Source organism: Lynx canadensis, chromosome A1, assembly GCF_007474595.2.
Source record: "Lynx canadensis isolate LIC74 chromosome A1, mLynCan4.pri.v2, whole genome shotgun sequence".
Taxonomy (NCBI): domain Eukaryota; kingdom Metazoa; phylum Chordata; class Mammalia; order Carnivora; family Felidae; genus Lynx; species Lynx canadensis.
The window spans coordinates 109,788,579-109,809,597 of NC_044303.2; the positions used below are offsets into that span (position 1 = coordinate 109,788,579).

The 21,019-nt window shown below is 36.0% G+C and overlaps 1 protein-coding gene across 2 annotated transcripts in view; it reads right to left on the reverse strand.

The window, feature by feature from the left end:
- AFF4 (AF4/FMR2 family member 4) overlaps positions 1–21,019 on the reverse strand; it is a 98,851-nt gene that overhangs the window by 25,113 nt on the left and 52,719 nt on the right. For both annotated transcript variants that reach the window (XM_030318037.1, XM_030318027.1), the window contains 5 exons: positions 5,973–6,009; positions 4,187–4,235; positions 1,766–1,820; positions 1,288–1,325; positions 483–645 (listed from right to left, as the gene is read on the reverse strand). In XM_030318037.1, the coding sequence (XP_030173897.1) occupies positions 483–645; positions 1,288–1,325; positions 1,766–1,820; positions 4,187–4,235; positions 5,973–6,009 (342 nt within the window). The remainder of the gene's footprint in view (positions 1–482; positions 646–1,287; positions 1,326–1,765; positions 1,821–4,186; positions 4,236–5,972; positions 6,010–21,019) is intronic.

Sequence of the window (21,019 nt, forward strand, 5' to 3'; positions counted from 1 at the left end):
AGCGTCCGACTTCAGCCAGGTCACGATCTCGCGGTCCGTGAGTTCGAGCCCCGCGTCAGGCTCTGGGCTGATGGCTCGGAGCCTGGAGCCTGTTTCTGATTCTGTGTCTCCCTCTCTCTCTGCCCCTCCCCCGTTCATGCTCTGTCTCTCTCTGTCCCAAAAATAAATAAAAACGTTGAAAGGAAAAAAAAATTTAAAAAAAAGAAAGACAGAGGGCACAAGTGAGCAAGGGGCTGAGAGAGAGAGGGGGCGGGGAGGTGGGAGGGAGAGGTTGGGCTCACTCGAAGTGGGGCTGGAGCTCACCTGATACAGGACTTGAACTGAGAAATCCTGAGATCATAACGTGACCTAAAGTCAAATACTTAATGACTGAGCCCCCCAGTGGCCAAATCTAGCCACCTAGATTTGAATCAAGTCTTAAATGGCCATCAACAGAGCCCATGAGAGACCCATGGAAGGTGGTACCCATGTCTCCCTCTCACCTCAGGAGATGCACTCTGGGATGGCTCATTTGCCTCACTGTCACTGGAACTACTTTCACTCTCAGAGTCAGATCCAGAGCTGCTTTCAGATCCACTGTGGCTGCTAGAATCATCCCTGGAGTTATCTGCTCCTTCACTATTATGGTGTGAAGGTTCAGAGTTACTAAAAGAAAGAAAACATATAAATGAGAAAGTTGGGTTTTTTTTCCACAATGACAACAGGAAAACATCCAAATCTGAAAACCAACTTTATAAAATGTTTACTGTTATACTGTTACAATTCTATGAAGCCAGAACTTTATTTATAAATGAAATAAATACTTCATAAAAAGTTTCTAATATGCTGCTCAGCCACTGGTACTTACCTTTTAGAAACGGTTTTCTTGAGGTATGATTTACATACCACAGAATTCATTCATGTTAAGTTTACAATCTGATGATATTTAGTTAATTTACACGACTGTACAATCACCACCACAGTAATATTTACTGTGTAAGGTCAATTTTTTTTTTAATGTTTATTTATTTTTGAGAGAGACAGAGAGGGAGAGTGTGAGCAGGGGAGGGACAGAGAGAGAGGGAGACACAGAATCTGAAGCAGGCTCCAGGCTCTGAGCTGTCAGCGCAGAGCTGGACACGGGGTTCCAACTCATGAACTGTGAGCCGAGCTCATGACCTGAGCCGAAGTCAGTCGCTTACCTGACTGAGCCACCCAGGTGCCCATGTAAGGTCAATTATTATAACACTACAATTCTATCAGGTAATTCCCACCTCTACAAATAAAACAAAATAAAAGGATGCATACCTTCCTGGTGTACTCCTTGGCATTGTCTTATCACAATCCTAAAAGTAAAACGAGAGGAAATCTGTGAATGAATAAACAACATTCTATCTGCTTAATGTGAACAATATTTGAACTCTTAACAGGAACACTAGCAGTTCTAATGTATGCATCAATGTTTACCTAACATTTAGGACATAATGTTTTTACCTAAAGAATAACTAATTACCAGGCTAAGATGAAAAGATTTGTTAATAGTTCTTGTCAACAATCTTATGCTTCATGAGTAAGTTCTGATCCACCATAACTATTAAAGAAGAGCCAATTAAAAAAAATGGAGATTTAAAGACAGAGCAGAAAAACAACATTACACTGTCAGAAAGCAGTAAGGAACTTCTTTTAAATAAATGGCTCATAAATATATCATTCAACCATAATTCTTATAAAATACAATGAAAACACAGTGTATGAAACTGGCAAACTCATAAAGCAGTAGACATACCTGCTCCCCATCGCTGTCTTCACTGCTGCTTAGTTTTAAGTCATCTTTTAACATACTAAAGGGAAAATGCAGAAAGAATTAGTATTTTTGTAACAGTTTATCATGGCACACCAGAGTATTAAATATTTACTAATCATTCTAGAAATAATCACTGTAGTAGCCAAAGATTTAATTAAAAAACAAAGAAAAGAACCAGTAAATTTTACTCTGTTTTGGTTCACATCCAGAGTACAAAGTGAGAAAAGTAGGAATTTAACATTTTCACAAGCTCTCACTTTTCCATAAGTAAAATGCATATCCTTCTTTTCTAATTAAATAAACCACATTCTACAACTTCTCTCTACTTGTTTTCTCTATTTTTCTCTAATTACATACACACACACTCATTCATATTAAATCAAATTACCATACTCATACTCAACAGTCCACTAGAGAGATATAACTCCTAAAAAGAAGGAAGATAAAATGAAAATATCACCAATTCTCTTTCACTGTCCCTCATGTATCACAAAGAGATTCATACAACTAGGTAACTGTGAAAACCAGAACACTAAGTCAAAGTGCTAGTTCATAAATGTCTTGCTATGAAAGAAGAATGCCCTCTGGAAAAGTAACAATTTTGGATAAAAACCTTACCTATAAAATAGAAATGACAGTGTATGAATTAAAAACAAATTCCAGGTTCCAAACCCTCCTTCATCAAAATTCAAATCAATTAAAAAAACATGAACTGACAATTTCTGAAATTCACTTTTCAAAGTAAAATTACAAATTTAAAATTGCCTAGAGGCTCCTGGGTGGCTCAGTTAACCATCAGACTTTGGCTCAGGTCATGATCTCGCATTTGTGGGTTCGAGCCCTGCGGTAGGCTCTGTGCTAACAGCTCAGAGCCTGGAGCCTGCTTCGGATTCTGTGTGTGTGTCTCTCTCTCACCCTCCCCCGCCTGCACTCTGTTTCTCTCTCTCTCTCTCTCTCTCAAAAATAAACATTAAAATTTTTTTTCCTTAAGGCCAAAAAATCATAATTAAAATTAAAAATCTGAGTAATGACCCACAAAACACTCCTTGCCTTTTTACAGAAGAGCAAAAATTAATACAAAGCTTAGGGAAAACTACGACTAGAAAAATGTTTAATATCTCATTACCAGCAGTTCCATTACCTTTCTTCTTAAAATTTCATGACACTCTCCAATCAGTGGGAAGGAAATCTTCTTTCACTTCAGTAACTATTAATACTTTCCCCTCAAAAACTTCACCTGAGTTTCTAAATCTGACCCCAAATTCAGATTATCATATAAGAGACCACCTTGAAACAAAGTACCCAGATAATTACAGAATTATGAAAAATGTTTTAAGGCTGGCCTGGTTAAGCGGGACAGAAAAAAAGAGTTTTCTTTTGGACAAGGGCTTGGTGCATGTCTATGAATGACATCCTATAAGGAAATGTACTTGCTCTGAATTCTCTTAGCCCTTATGATTTAATAATGGCAGCTCAATGAATCTGCTCACACATGTGGATATGTCAAAGCTTTTACCAGACTGCTCAAGGTCCTGCATGCTTTCGCTCCCTCAGCAACAAGTAATACACACATATATGGTAGGCCCTTATCAATTCTTTGCATATGAATAAGTATGATAAATATGAATATAATTTGAATTCTTTAACAGTGAGGGGGACTTGTTGCATTTCACATAAGTTATTCTCACTCAGTTCTTCCTCTGTTCAGCTGAAGAGGCTGAGGTTATCAAGACTGTATGTTGTAGTTTAGAAAGCTAGCACTGTGGCCACCATTTCTTTAGAATTTTGTTTTAATCATGGAGTTAACTTGTGGTCTCAGGAATTCAGGAGTTCACTTTTGAAGATGGAATTTATTATCACCCAATATACTAGCCTGATTACATTTTGATATATATTCCTGGTTCTACTAAAGAAGTAGGAAAACAAATATAGTACAAACTATGCTGATTTAATATTCTACATTTAGCAGTTAAATGGAGGGCTTACAAAGAAGAATCCTGTATTTTTTGGTCTTCTTTATTAAAAACTATCAACCTACACACAAACACAAATACACACATCTCTAAGAGATGAGAAAAATCTGTAATCTCAGAGGAGGGGAAGGCAAACTATGGCCCACAAGTCGAATAAAGACTACTACTTGTTTTGTAAAAAAGTTTTATTGGAACACAACGACACCCAGAGTCTATATTTGCTTTCATGCTACAATGGCAGGGCTGGTTAGTTGGGACAAAAGCCATCTAGCCCCTAAATCCTAAAATATTTCACTATCTGGCCCTTTACATAAACATTTGCATACCCCTTCCTTAAAAGATTAAGGACACATTTCTAAGTATTCTGGTATGCAGACACTACACATAGACTTTTAGCAAAATGGATAAACTTATTAAGCAATAAACTTACGATTTAGACTGGTGTCCATTTGAAGTTTTAGAAGAAGGATTGTATCTTTCTAGAACAAAGAGAATGCAGAAATTAGCAACTACAATGTGGCTATTTAGATTGTAAAATATGTATCAGTATACCCTCAAAGAAATGTAAATCAAAACATTTAGAATTCTTCCTCCACCAAACTGGCAACACTTTAGAGTCCAATAATACAAGATACTGGTGGAAACAGGTAAGCTCCAATGCTGCTTGTCCAACTATAAACCCATACAATCTTTTTGGCAGGCAATCTGGCAATATTATCTTTACTGATACTGTAAATGCACATATCCACTTTTGTAGCAATTATAATGAAAAAAATTTTTCCTTACAGGTATATCTGGAAAAATACATAAACACACACTGAAACACAGATGCTTATCATAATATGTTTTGTAACAGCAAAAACTGGAAACAAACATCTATCGAGAGGAGAATAGTTAAATAAATGGTATTATCATAAAATACACAATTTTAATGTTAAAAAGAATGAGGTAATGTTAAAAGAATGAGCAAGAATTTATACTGATATAGACACAGCTCTAAAATAAATTAAGTGAAAAATATAGGTAATACAGAGTATGTGCAACTTATGATCTCATGTGCCAATACTGAGTTATAGGGGGAGGAGGACAGAACTAAGGAGGAGACATTCTGAAAAGTTGTTAAGAGAGAAAATGTAAACTTTCTGGCCTAGGGCTATTTTCTTCATATCTTTAAAGAGTGATAAAGATTCTTATAACTATAGTTTAAGGTAAAACCAAGAAGTGGATATACAAATAAAGTTTGCTAACGTTAAAAAGGAATATTCTCCATAGTTTCATCTCTTTGCTTTAAGACCTTTAAAGACAACAAACTAAGCATCAAAAAGTTCCACATTTTTACATCCCAAAACTGATTACCAATGTAAATCTACCTTATTAAAGAAGTTACTGTTCTTGGCAAAACCATTTATTTTATTATAGCGCTATATGAGGAAGCCCAGACATTCATAAAGTTCCTGGCCTTACCACTCATTAATTCACGTAACCATCATCTCTTGGGATCACATTTAAATTCCCTAAGGCTACCATCCCCTCAAGTTCTTCTCAGAAACAAAAAGACAGGAGGTAGAGGGGGATTCTGTAACACACAGAAGATGTTCGTCCCAGACCTAAAGACCCGGGAAGGATAAATACAGACGTAGGCAGAGAAGAACTACAATAAGTGACAATGACCCTTTCCCTTGCATATAGTGTAACACTCACAGAACCAACTATCTTCATGAAAGATAGAGAAAGAGAGAGGAATGCTCTTGGGTTTATCAGGTGTCCATCAAACTGAATTCATGAACTTTGAACTTATTACTTCAAGAAATACTTAGTCAATTTGATCTCCAAGGATCTATAATTCTTCATTTTAAAAAATGTTGATTTATTTTGGGGGGAGGAACAGAGAGAGGGGGGAGAGAGAGAGAATCTAAGCAGGATCCATGCTGTCGGCACACAGCCTAAAGTGGGGTTCGATCCCACGAACTGTGAGATCATGACCTGAGCTGAAATCAAGAACCGGGTGCTCAACGACTGAGCCACCCAGGCGCCTCTATAATTTTTCATTTTTTAAGTATACCAAGATTCAGTTTAACTCATTACAAACTATCAGATAATAAAAACTGGGATAAGACACGTGAAGGAATTATAAAACCAATATATGATGTGACCATGAGAAATGAATGTTCAATTAACAGCTTAACATGAAAACCAAGAAGAAAAGAAATACTCACTTTGTTCTCCAGGGCCAAAATTGGACTGCTGAGATTCCTAAGGGACACAAAATTATATAGTGATATTAAGAGAAGGGTTCATTAGTAAAAAATGCTTTAAACTAAACTATTCAATTCCAGCTAATTCAATGAAAGATCCTGTTGAGTTCCTAAGAATGCATAAAAGAAAAAACACAAAGAATTTAATGATCCCATCTGATCAGCCTCAGCAATTGTTCTGGTCAGTAATGAACTCTCCCAGAGCTGAACACAAAAAACATCAAGCTACCTAACAGTCTACCTTTATTATTCATTTCTTTTCAGCAGCATCCATGGTGCTCATATCATAATTTAGAGCTTCGGGAAAGCAAATTATTTCCATTTAAGATTCTTGGTCTTAAAATGTTTAATTAAAAAAAAGTAATACTAAAAACCTACACTAGAGTAAAAACAGCTGTACAACCTATATAGAGTCAAAAGATACCACTTTTATGAACTAAAAACCTCACACGGTCATTCACATGTCACTATATTGCCTTCCTTTTCCCACTCCCAGTATTTTACACACAATTAGCAACTTGAGGAAAAGACTGTCATATACCACTTTGTATGCCATACACTAGTACAATGTCTGGCACTCAGGAAGCACCAGTAAAAAGAAAGCCAAAATCTCACTGTCAGTGAAAGAAACATGCCTTTCCAAACTCAACTTTCATAATCAGAAAACCTTTTTCACACATGGAAATTGTGCATTTTTCTAGGTTAAGTCTTTGGAACACAACATAGTATTAAAATTACACAAACATCCCTAAAAGCCCACTTAAAAATGAGCACAATCTTGCTTTAATGACAGAGTTACCTGTGAAAGAGAAATCCACATAGTATGAATGCTAAAATACAGTTTTGTTGTTAAAAATAATACTGTAAACCTACACCTATGGTCAAATGATTTTCAACAAGTATTCCAAGACCATCTATAAGGGAAATGACAGTCTTTTCAGCAAATGGTGTTAGGACAACGGACTAGCCATAAGCAAAAAAAATGAAGTTGGATGCTTACCTCAGCCAATATAAAAAAAAATAACTCAAAATGGATCAAAGAACTAAATGTAAGAGCTCAAACTACAAAACTCTTAGAAAACTTAGAGCCAAATCTTAATGACCTTGGATTTGGCAAAGAACTCTTACATATGACACCAAAAACATCAAAAACACAAAAGAAACAAATAGAGAAATTGGATTTCAGCAAAATTAAAAACTTTTGTACTTCAAAGAACAACTCTATCAAGAAAATAAAAAAAACAACCCACAGAATGGGAGAAAATATGAACAATTATGTATCTGATAAGAGACTGCTATCTACAATATATAAAAAGCTCTTACAATTCAATGATAAAAAGACAGCCCAATGAAAAAAATGTGCAAAGCATCTGAATAGACAATTCTACAAGGAAGATATAAAAATGGTTAATAAGCACATACAAATGGTCAATAAACACATGAAAACATGTTGTCTGACATCGTTTGTCATGGGGAAAATGCAAATCAAACACACAATGAGGTAATACTTCACACCTACTAGGATGACTAGGATCAAAAACAGATAACAGCAAGTATCGACAAGGATGCAGAGAAAAATGAAAGCCTAGTAGGAATGTAAACTGGCTCAGCTAGCTTTGGAAAACATTCTGGAAGTTCCTTAAATGATGAAGCATACAGTTGCCATTTGACCTTGCAATTCTACTCCTAGGTATATAACCAAGTGAAAAGAAACATTATGTCCCCCCAGAAACTTCTACACAAATGTTTACAGCACCATTATTCACAAAAGCCCAAAGCTTAAAACAACTCAAATGTTCATCAGCTGATGAGTTTATAAGTAAAATGTGATATATAACAATACAATGGAATATTTGGCCACAAATAGAAATGAAGTACTGATATATTCTATAACTTGGAAGAACCTTGAAAACATTATCCTAAGTTAAAGAATCTTGCAAAAGACCACATATGGTATGATTCCATTTACACGAAATGTTCAGAAAAAAGGAAATCTATAGAGACAGAGAGTAGATGAGTGATTTCATAGGGCTGAGAAGGAGACAGAGGGAAGTGGTAATAGATAAACAGGGTGTTTCTTTTTGAGATGATCAAAATGCTCTAAAATTCACCGTTGTGATGGCTGCATAAGTCTGTAAATATATTCAAAACCATTTAACTGTACACTTTAAATGGGAGAAAAGCATGGCATGTGGATTATATTTCAATAAAGCTACTAAAAAACCTGCCAATAGAGCAGTGACCAAGGTCACCCCTGTGAATTATGTTGCAGATACAAATAATTCTCCACCCCTTTCAATTGCCAATTATCTTATACTCATTTACCTGGTAAAGAGCCTAAATGTTAATAGCCCAAACTTTCAAGTAATCTCTCACTCCTTTCCCTAACACCTCTGACAATAGTCAGTCTACTGATCTTCAAAGTCTAGTGGATTCTGTCCCCATAACATCTACTAAATGCACACTATCTCATCTTCATCTACGCTGCAAAGACTTCAGGTCCTCACATTTTTTCATCTACAAAGGCCATTTAATGGAACTTTCTAGCTCTAATCTTTCTCCTTCACTCAACTATAGTCTCCAGTCAACCTTTCTGAAGCCCAAACCCTAGTATGAGTCATCACTACTTTTTTTCGTAGGGCCTTCAATGGCTCTTTGTTTTTCCTAGGGATTAAACTCAAACTCTTTGACACACACGATATCCATTCATATGTCTAAGTACTGGAAAACAAAGTGAAGAGGAAAAAAACACAAAGGCCTTCTACTCATGGAGCTTAACACTCTTCTGAAAAATGTTAATGACTATCTCTGCAACTATTCATGTAAATAAAGGGAAAATGGCAATTGTAAGAAGTGCAATGAAAGGTAAATAACATACACAGTATTATTTAAGAGCTTATAATTGTGTGTGTGTGTGTGGGAGAGAGAAAGCATGTGAATGAATGTGAGTGAGAAAGGGAGAAAGAGAGAGAGAGACACACACACAGATCTAGTCAGGAAAATGAACAAAGGCTTCTCTGAGCAAGTACCATTCAGGTTGGGATGTGAAGTGTAGGTAGGAAGTAAACTGGGAAAGGTAAGTGTACAGGGTAGAGAGAACAGCATGTAAAGGCCAGAAAAGATAGGGAGCACTGGTAGTGTAAAGGACTTAAAGGCAGTCCACAAGAGGAAAAAGTACAGAAGGGTAGTGAGAAATGAGACTCAAGAGAAATGAGACTCAAGACATGAAAACCTATATCATATAGTACGCAGGCTTTATAGATTATATTAAAGAACATTTAATACACATAAACCACATCTGTTTAGTAAAATCTGAGGGGTGCCTGGGTGGCTCAGTCGGTTGAGCATCCGACTTCGGCCCAGGTCATGATCTCACGGTTTGTGAATGAGCCCCGTGTCAGTCTCTGTGCTGACAGTTAGAGCCTGGAGCCTGCTTTGGATTCTGTGTCTCATTCTCTCTCTGCCCCTCCCCGACTTGTGTCCTGTCTCTCAAAAATAAATAAATGTAAAAAAAAAAAAAAAAAATTTTTTTTAAACTGGGGACTTGAAGGAGGGAGGGATGCAGGCTGAGGAAGGAGGCTGGGGGAAGGGGTATAACTCATTTTTATGTGACGTAACTTATGTCATGAAACAACCAGTGAATTTTTTTGTTAGTGCAAAAAATACAAGCTTCTGTGTTAGTGTAAAAGATTCAGGAGTACTGTATGCCCCATTTAAAAAGGAGGAGGGAGGGAGATAAATTATTTACATTATACTTTAGGATTTATACTGTCTCTGTTATATCTTTCTTTGATGCACAAAAAAGTAGCTCTTCAAGTAAATAACTGGAAAAGAATCTAACAAAAAGATGACTAGAATCACTGGCACTTCCACCCATCTCTACAGAGCTAACTTTGTACACTGAATGATTTATTCTAATATTTATTTCTTGAATCTTAAGCTTTGCTTTCTAAGCCTGCCTCAACAGTGTTTCCTGACAAAGAAGTGCCTTTTAGTAGATTTGCTCTTTATTGGATTTCAGCCATTTTTAACTACAGCAGAAAGACCAAGGTTTTGGACAAAGATACAGAACACTGGGAGAAACCTCAAAATAGGTTTATAATACAATTTTACTAAACCTGGATGTTTAAGGACTGAATTGAATTATTACACAACTCAAAATACCAGTGAGTATGAACCATGATGCTTTCATAGTTTCATTAGCAACTATCTCAAGGTATGTTATACACTCAAAAGCAAGATTAATGATATAAATGCATATTCAAACTACTGTTGATAATCCGATGTTTCCTTCTTTTGTTTTTTTTTTATATTAAAAAAATTTTTTTTAACGTTTATTTATTTTTGAGACAGAGAGAGACAGAGCATGAACGGGGGAGGGGCAGAGAGAGAGAGGGAGACACAGAATCGGAAGTAGGCTCCAGGCTCTGAGCCATCAGCCCAGAGTCCCACGTGGAGCTCGAACTCATGGACCGTGAGATCGTGACCTGAGCTGAAGTCGGACGCTTAACCGACTGAGCCACCCAGGCACCCCCCTTCTTTTCTGTTTATGGCATCTTTGTTTCTACTTTGTACAGCGGCAGATAAAGAGTTCATACCAGAAGAAGATAAATCTCAGCTCTGTCATGTTCTTGTTTGCTCAGAAATGCATCTCACTGTTATTTTCACTCAGCACTTTCACTGCAGGTATATCTTTTAAGCCACTTGTGCATTAGTGAAGATTAGATGAATTAAAACCAGTTAATATACCGTGTAAATCACCTTAACTATGCACATTTAAAACTGTAATATACTAGAGCCAGTAAGAGCAAATAAAGGAGAGCAAGTCTATCAACTTTTCCATAATGAGAAAACCTAGACTTCTCTCGGAATACCTCAGAAATAAAATGTGACCAACTGCCATTGAGATCAAGAGAAGCAATACTACTTTGATTTTGTTTTTGCAGACTTAAAAATAGAGAAATTTAGGACTAAAAACAACTATAAAATTTTCATCCCCTTCTCCCAGTCCCCAATCTCCAATATACACACAATGTTGGAGGAAATGCTTTTCACTCTGAAGACCACTGACCTACCACAGTGGCAAGAATCAAGATGGAGAAAAATGAATGGAACTAAAATACATTAAAAGAGGCAAAATCATTACGACTTGGTGATAGTTTAGAGTGTCTGACAGGGAAGGAAGTGCCAAGCATAATTCTAACAAGGCATTCCTAGCTTCACTAAGACAGGAAACAGGAAGAGGATCATGCTTGTTTCCTCTTTACTTTCCTTTTGGTTTGAACTAGCAGGGAGAATCAGAAGTTCCCCCTGGAAGATGTCTCAAAGGCACCTGAAACTCAACATCTAAGAAGTGTCAGGTATGTAGCTAGATGTATGTATCTGGAATTCAAATACAGTCTGGAATTAAGATAAAAATTGTCATGAAGATAAAAATATGTGGAACACCTGTGTAAAGAGGAACAGGGTACAAAGAGAAGACAATCTAAGTCTAAGAATGGAGTGTGTAACTGTGCATGCACTTAAACACTAATATGTAATTTTTTTCATTCTTTTTATTATTTTGTTTTCACAACGGAATATTGGGCAGCTTGAGGCAAAACACATTTCTTCTTTTGTATTCTCGTATAGCACCAAGCACAATGCCAGGAAAACTTAACGGTAGAGACAAAGACAGAGGAGAAAAAGGAGAAACCAGAGAAGCAAAGTAACTCTGGATGAGCAACGTACAGTGGGAGATAAGGAGGAAATAGGCTAAAACAGTATTTTTTTTATTTAAAAAAATTTTTTAAGTTTATTTATTTTGGGGAGACAGAGAAAGACAAAGCACGAGGTGGGGAGGGGTAGATAGAGAGGGAAACACAGAATCTGAAGCAGGCTCCAGGCTCTGAGCTGTTAGCACAGAGCCCAACGTGGTACTCGAACCCACCAACCATGAGATCATGACCTGAGTCGAAGACAGACGCTTAACCGACTGAGCCATCCAGGTGCCCCATAGGCTAAAACAATATTTAATGCTTATGAGAACCCTGATGAAAATAAAGAAATAAAGAACATTAACTGGATTTACAAAATGGGCCACTAGTGGTCATAATGAAAATGGTTTCGGTGAGGTGTAAAAGCAAGATCAGACTAGGTTGAGGAGTAAGTGAAGGAAAGCATACAGACAGCAAATTTGAACCACTTTTTAAGTAAGTTTAACTCTAAAGAGGAGGACTGGATGGAGAATAACATGGAATAGAGGGATTTATTTGTTGTGCTGTTTTTAAATGGCACAGATCAAGGATGTTTAAGTGAATGATAAGGGTTTAATAAATCAGCTCTCCAAATATGTTCCTAAACTCAACTTCTCCTCTACCACTAGCCACATGTGAACTGCTCTTTCACATCTGTTAATGAGTGTGAAATTCGCCCTCTTGGGTGCTCCTTACCTTCCTGTGCTTCTAGCACCCTTATACTTCTCCTTTAAAGCCCAGTTGGTGCCATCATCCTTAGGATGCCATCTCCAAATTCCTTAAGTATCAAAACTTTCTCCCTTTTCTGTCCTCTCGGTGGACCCAGTTCATATGGTTAACACACAAAGAATGAATACCTATTAAAGTTATGTAGGAAGCTTTAAACTGTTTTACACACAAAGGTGTATTCATTAAAAATTCAGAGACTGAGATTAACTATAAAAAAGCAAAACATGACTTATAAAAGCAACTCAACCAAAGCAATCATCACTAAGTAGCTAACTGAAGTTATTTCAAACACATTACCTGAATATTTATATCCAAATCCAGTAAACAAACATTTACTGAATGGCTATATATGCCAGGAACTATTCTAGGCATTGGCACATACTATTCTAATTGCGTTTGTTAAATACCAATCTTAGTTAGAACAAGGGTAACATCTAAATGATTCAATGCTAGGGACACCCGGGTGGCTCAGTCGGTTGAGCGACAGACTCTTGATCTTGGCCAGGTCATGATCTCATGGTTCGTAAGTTCGAGCCCTGTGTCCACCTCGTGCTGAAAGTGCAGAGCCTGCTTGAGATTCTCTCTCCTCTCTGTCTCTCCCAGCTCACATCCTCTCTATCAATAAAATAAACTTAAAAAAAAAAAAGATTCAATGCTATACCTCTGAAGTACTATCTATAATACTACCAGGTAGTGTTTCAAACATACAGTAAATATGTGCAAGGTCAGTCAAAAGCTTTAGTATGCTTCAAACTATCATTGGAAAATCTACCAACCTATCTCCAACTACACCCATCTAATCTGCTTTCCTTCCTATGATAAAGAAAGACCTAATTGTGCTCTATTCTAAAGCTAATATCCTCCATCACAGCACTGAATCTCAACCTCTCTAATGGAGACTTCTTAAGGTTACCAGCTGTCTTTCCCAGGTATCATTTGTTTTTCCTTTTTTACTAAAACATCATGATCAGCACAGATGATATATATGATATATAAAAAATCCTTATCTTATAAAAATACTCACCTGACAACATCACTATACCCTTCCTGGCACCATCACATTTCCCAGCTCCCTTTTACAATGTGTCAAAAGAAAATCTTCTTTTATATGTTCATCATCTCCAATATCTTTTGGGCCTCTGCAATCATTCTTTTACCCTCAGCTTTCTAACTAAAAGTGTTTATTTTTTTTTAATTTTTTTTTTCAATATATGAAATTTATTGTCAAATTGGTTTCCATACAACACCCAGTGCTCATCCCAAAAGGTGCCCTCCTCAATACCCATCACCCACCCTCCCCTCCCTCCCACCCCCCATCAACCCTCAGTTTGTTCTCAGTTTTTAACTGTCTCTTATGCTTTGGCTCTCTCCCACTCTAACCTCTTTTTTTTTTTTTTCCCTTCCCCTCCCCCATGGGTTTCTGTTAAGTTTCTCAAGATCCACATAAGAGTGAAACTATGTGGTATCTGTCTTTCTCTGTATGGCTTATTTCACTTAGCATCACACTCTCCAGTTCCATCCACGTTGCTACAAAAGGCCATATTTCATTCTTTCTCATTGCCACGTAGTATTCCATTGTGTATATAAACCACAATTTCTTTATCCATAACTAAAAGTGTTTATATCAGCAATAAAAAAATACATTGTCAAATCTCTTACCTGGAACATAGTAAGAACTTAATAAATATATGCTTGACAAATAAACACATAAACATCAAATCTATAGACATGAAAGCCATAATGTCTGAGATCAAAAATATGTTAAATGGGATTAACAACAGATTGGACACTACAGAACAAAAGATTACTGAAACTGAAGATTTAACAATAGAAACTACCCATAAATGAAACAACAAAAGATAAAAGATTTTAAAAAATGAACAGTGCATTCATGAGCTATGGAACAACTTCAAGAGGCCTAATATATATGTAAATGGAGTCCTAGAAGTAAAGGAGAAAAGGGGAAGAGGGAGTACAGAGAAATATCTTGAGAAAATAATGGCAAAAATTTCCCAAATGTAATAAAAACTATAAACCCAAAGTTTCAAGAAGCTAAAAGTCACCCCCGAGCACAAAAAAAAAAGATGAAAAGACCCAAGACAACTCAAAAGTGAACAGCTTAAAATCAGTGATAGAGACAAAAAGAATCTTAAAAGCAGCCAGAAGGAAAAAAAAGACACCTTATATACAAAGGAAGAAAAAAGGCAATAAATGATATCTCATATACAATGCAATCAGAAGACAACGGACAACAGTTATAACCTAGCATTCTATAATCAGCAAAAATACCTGAAGAAAAAAGGTAAAATAAAAATGTCAGATACACAAAAGCTGAAAGCATTCATCTATCACAAGCAGACAAGCATTAAAAGAAACGTTAAGGGGCGCCTGGGTGGCTCAGTCGGTCAAGCGTCCTACTTCAGCTCAGGTCATGATCTGACACTCCGTGAGTTCGAGCCCTGTGTCGGGCTCTGTGCTGACAGTTCAGAGCCTGCAACCTGCTTCAGATTCTGTGCCTCCCTCTCTCTCTGCCCCTCCCCTGCTGAAGCTCTGTCTCTGTCTCAAACATAAATAAAAACATTTTAAAAAATTAAAAAAAAAAGTTACAAGGGAGTCCTCCAGGGGCACCCGGGTGGCTCAGTAGTAGATTAAGTGGCTGACTCTTGATTTTGGCTCAGGTAATGATCTCACGCTGGGTTTATGAGTTTGAGCCCTGTGTCTGGCTCTGCACTCAAAGTATGGAGCCTGCTTTGGATCTTCTGTCTCTCTGCCCCTCCCCTTCGCACACACTCTCTTTCTCTCAAAAATAAATAAATGTTAAAAAAAATTATTAAAAAAATAAGCTACACTGGTTATATTAATATTAAAGTAAATTTTATAGCAAAGATTATCGTAAGAATTAAAAGGAGTCAGTTCCTAACGATAAAGGTTATCATTCATGTAGAATTAATAACAATCCCAAATGTTTATGCACCTAAAAAAAAAACTTCTTAAAAATATGAAGAAAGAAACAAGAGAAAATTCAAAATCATAAATTCAAACTTATTGGAGATTAACTATAAGTCTCAATAAATGATAGAACAAGTAGAATTAAAATGAGTAAGAAAATAGAAAACTGAATACTATAAACCAACTTGATGTTGACATTTACAAAACACTTCAATGAACAACAGCAAAATATGTATTCAAAGTACACAAACATTTGCTAAAAGAAGTAATACTCTGGGCCATGAAGTAAGTTATAATAAATGTAAAAGGATTCCAGTCACACAAAGCACGTTCTCTGACCAAAATGGAATTAAGCCACAAAATGGAATTAAGCCACAAGTAACAGAATATATTCTGTAACAGAAAATATACAGCAAAATCTCCAAATATTCAAAAACAAAATGACACTTCAAAATAATCCACGGAATAAAGAAGAAATCAAAAAGGAAATCAGAACACATTTTGACCTGAATAAAACTGAAAACACATTTCAGAATTTGTGGGATGCAAATAAAATGTTACACAGAGAGAAATTTATAGCACTAACAGCGTGTATTATAAAGTAAGAAAGATCTCACATCAATAACCTTAGCATCCTCTTTAAGAATATTTTTTAAAAGAAGTATAAATAAAATGAAAGCAGAACAAGAAAGTAATACAGATGACAATGGAAATCAATGCAACAAAAACCAAAACCAATGAAGGAGAAAAAGCAGATTTTTAGAAGATCAATACAACTGAAAAACCTCAAGCCAGAAGAAAAATACGAGAATCAAATTACCAATAACAGGAATAAGAGAAGTGGCATCATAAGAGATATAAAAATTATAATAAAGAAATATTATCAAAAATCAAAAACTTTATACCCATAAATTTAACAACTTTCACAATCAACAGATAAACTGAACAAGTTGCTTGAAAAAATACAAACTACCAAAACACATTCAAGAGAAACAGATAATATGAATAGCCCTAAATCTATTAGTAAATATAATATTGAGTTAAACACTATACTATAAACAAAACCCAAAACTCAAAGGGTTTCACTGGTGAATTCTAACAAACATGTAAAGAAGAAATAATACCAATTCTATACAAACTATTCCAGAAAATAGAGGAGGGAGTTATGTCCCATCTCATTCTATAAGGCTGGCATTACTCTGATACCAAAACCCAGCAAAGACATAATAAGAAAATAAAATGACAGACCAAAAACATAGATGTAAATTTTTTTTGTAAAAATTCTTTTTAAAATGTTTTGAAAATCAAATCGACATATAAAACAGGTAATATATAATAACCAAGTGAAGTTTCTACCAGGAAGGCAATACTGGTTTAAATTTTTAAAATTAATCAATGTAATTTACCATATCACAAACCAAAAAGGAAAATCATATGATTACATCAATAGATTCAAAGAAAGCATTCAACAAAATCCAAAATTCACTACTGATAAGAACACTCAGGCAAATGTGAATAGAAGGGAACCTCCTCAATTTAATAAATGACATCTGTGAAAATTCCACAGCTAAAATCATACTTAATGATGAAAGACTGAATACTTTCCCCTCTATAATGAAAAACAAGGCAAGAAAGTTACTCTAACCACTTCCAGTCAACACTTTATTAAAGGTTCTAGCCGGCACAATAAAGCAAGAATAAGAAATGAGGCATCTGGTTTGAAACTAAAGTTGTAACAACACCCTTTATTCACACATGACATGATTGTCTAAATAAAAATTCTATGGTAGCTACAAAAATGCTACTAGAACTAAATACATTCATCAAGGTTTCAATATAAAAAATAAAATAATAAATGAAATGTATCTTTATAAACTAGCCAGGAAAAGCAGATACTGAAAAAAAATTTCCAAGTTTTTGTTTTAAGTGTATTTATTTTGGGGTGCTTGGGTGGCTCAGTCAGTTAAGTATTCGACTTCAGCTCAGGTCACGATCTCACAGTCTGTGAGTTCAAGTCCCACTTTGGGCTCTGTGCTGAAAGCTTAGAGCCTAGAGCCTGCTTCAGACTTTTTGTCTTCGTCTCTCTCTGCCCCTCCCCCGCTCACGCTCTGTCTCTCTCTCTCAAAAATAAACATTAAAAAAGACAAATAAGGGGCGCCTGGGTGGCGCAGTCGGTTAAGCGTCCGACTTCAGCCAGGTCACGATCTCGTGGTCCGTGAGTTCGAGCCCCACGTCGGGCTCTGGGCTGATGGCTCAGAGCCTGGAGCCTGTTTCCGATTCTGTGTCTCCCTCTCTCTCTGCCCCTCCCCCGTTCATGCTCTGTCTCTCTCTGTCCCAAAAATAAATAAACGTTGAAAAAAAAAAAAAAAAGACAAGTAAGTATATAAACTTAAAAAAAATTTTTTTTAAGTTTATTTTGAGAGAGACAGATGAGCAGGGGAGGGGCAAAGAGAGAAGGGGAGAGAGAGAACCACAAGCAGGCTCCTTGCTGTCAACGCAGAGCCTGACACAAGGATCGAATCCACAAACTGTGAGATCATGACCTGAGCAAAAACCAAGAGTCAGATACTCAGCCAACTGAGTCACCCAGGGGCCCCACATATATTGAACATTTTTAAACAAAATACCATTTATAATAGCATTAAAAAATGAAATGCTTAGAGGTAACTCTGATAGAAAGTGTGGAACACCTAGATATTGAAAACTATAAAATAACGACAAATTAAATTATACCTAGGTAAATAGAGAAGAAGATAAGTGCTATGGGCCAGAAGACTCAATACTGTTAAGATGGCAATTCTCCCCAACTGATTCATAAACCCAATGTAATCTCTATCAAAACCCTAGAAGGCTTTTATGCTGAAAATAACAGGTTGGTTGTAAAATTCATACTAAAATGCAAAGGACCTTGAAAAATCAAAATAATTTTGAAAAATGGTAATATGATTGGAGGATTTACATCACTATCGTTTATATTATTCATGTCAGATAATCAAGACAGGTTGGTACTGATATCATGATAGACAAAGAGATTAATGAAATAGAATACAGTCAGAAATGCACCACATATATAGTCAAGTGCAAGTGTTAAGGCAATTCCACGCAGAGAAACAAGTTTTTTAAACACTGATGATGAAAATGGACAGCTATACACAAAAAATAAACTTTCATCCATACCTGTACCATATACAAAAATTACTTTAAAATGAATCACAGACCTAAATGTAAAGCCCAAAACTATAAGAAGTTTAAAAAAATACATAGGAGAATGTGGGTTAGGGAAAATTTCTTAGACACCAAAAAACATGATCTGTAAACTAAGAAACTCATGAATTGGAACTCATCCATACTAGCAACTTCTCCTCTTCAAAAGATATAGTTAAGAGAATGAAAAAGGAAGCTACTTACTGGGGTTGGAGGGATGTACAAATCTCTTATCCGATAATGGACTTGAAGCCAGAAAATAGAAAACACTCTCAAACTCACTAAGAAGAGGACAACATCCAATAAAAGACGGGCAAAAGTTTTTTAAAGTGCACCAAGGAAGATATACAAATGACAAATAAGTACATGAAAAGATGCTCAACATCATTTGTCACTAGAGAAATATAAATTAAAACCACAATGAGGTGGCACTCCTACACAATTACTACAAGGCCTAAAATTTAAAAAGACTGGCCATAACAAGCATTGGTTAAATATGGGGAGCAACTGAAACTCTCATATATTGCTAGTAGGAATACAATATGGTTCAATCATTTTGGAAAACATTATGAGCTATTCTTTTTTTTTTTTTTTTAATTTTTTTTTTTTCAACGTTTATTTATTTTTGGGACAGAGAGAGACAGAGCATGAACGGGGGAAGGGCAGAGAGAGAGGGAGACACAGAATCGGAAACAGGCTCCAGGCTCTGAGCCATCAGCCCAGAGCCCGACGCGGGGCTCGAACTCACGGACCGCGAGATCGTGACCTGGCTGAAGTCGGACGCTTAACCGACTGCGCCACCCAGGCGCCCCGATATGAGCTATTCTTAAAAGTTAAATGTATATTAACCATCTACTCAAAGGTATTTACTGATGAGAAATAAAAGCATGTGCCCATATAAAGATTTGTACACAAATTTTTACAGCAGCTTTATTTTTAACTAAAACCCAGAAATAGCCCAAATGTCCATCAGTAGATGAATGGGTAAACAAATGGTAAAATTATAAAACGTGAACATTACTTAGCAATAAAAAATAATGATTTTCACATGCAATACTATGGATGAATCTCAAAATAACTGTGCTGAAAGAAACCAGAGCCAAAAAGAGTACATATATTATTATTCTATTTATGTACAATTCTCAAAAATGCAAACTAATGTATAGCGATAGAAATCAGATTAGTGTTTGACTAGGGATGGGAAGGGTAGAGAGAGTACAAGGAAGAGAACATTGTAAAGGATCATAAGTAAACCTTTGGGGTGCACCAACAAAACAAAGGATAAAAACCATATGATCATTTCAACAGATTCAGAAAAAGCATTTGACAAAGTACAACATCCATTCATGGTAAAAATCTTCTTGCAGGGGTGCCTGGGTGGCTCAATGAGTTAAGTGTCCAACTCTTGATTTTGGCTCATGTCATGATCTCACGGTTCATGAGACCAAGCCCCATGTTGGACTCTGCACTGACAGAGGGAAGCCTGCTTGGGATTCAATCCCTTCCCTCTCTCTCTGCCCCTTGCTCACTTGTGGTCACTCTCTCTCTCAAGATAAAGAAATAAACATTTAAAAAAAGAAATAAAAAGCACAGTTAAAATATCTTCTACAAAGCAGGTTTAAGGGGGGACATACCTCAACATAATGGCCATATAGGAAAAACCCACAGCTAACATCACCCTCAATGGTAAGTTTTGTTTGTTTGTTTGTTTGTTTTTACCTGTGTTGTGGTCCTTTATTATTTTTTTTTAATATAAAATTTATTGTCAAATTGGCTACCATACTCAATGGTAACTTTTAAAAACAAAGTTTTTCCTCTAAGATCAGGAACAAGACAGAGATGTCCCCCCTCACCACTTTCATTCAACAGATACTAGAAGTCCTAGCCACAGCAATCAGACAAGAAAAAGAAATAAAACATATCCAAATTGGTAAGGAAGAATTAAAACTTTCATCATTTGCAGGATGACATGATATACAGAAAACCCTAAGACTCCACCAAAAAAACTACTAGATCTGATAAATGAATTCAGTAAGATCACAGGATGCAAAATCAATACACAGAAATCTGTTGCATTTCTATACATTAATAATGAAGTCGCAGGAAGAGAAATTAAGAAAACAATTCCATTTACGGTTGCACCAAAAATAATAAAATACCTAGGAATAAATTTAACCAAGGAGATGAAAGACATGTACTCTGAAAACTACAAAACACTGAGGAAAGACAACACCAACAAATGGTAAGATATTCCATGATCACGGATTCAGAGAACAAATACTGTTAAAATATCCATACTATCCAAAGCAATCTACAAATTGAATGCAATCCCTATCAAAATACTGATAGCATTTTTCACAGAACTAAAACAAATAATCCTAAAATTTGTAT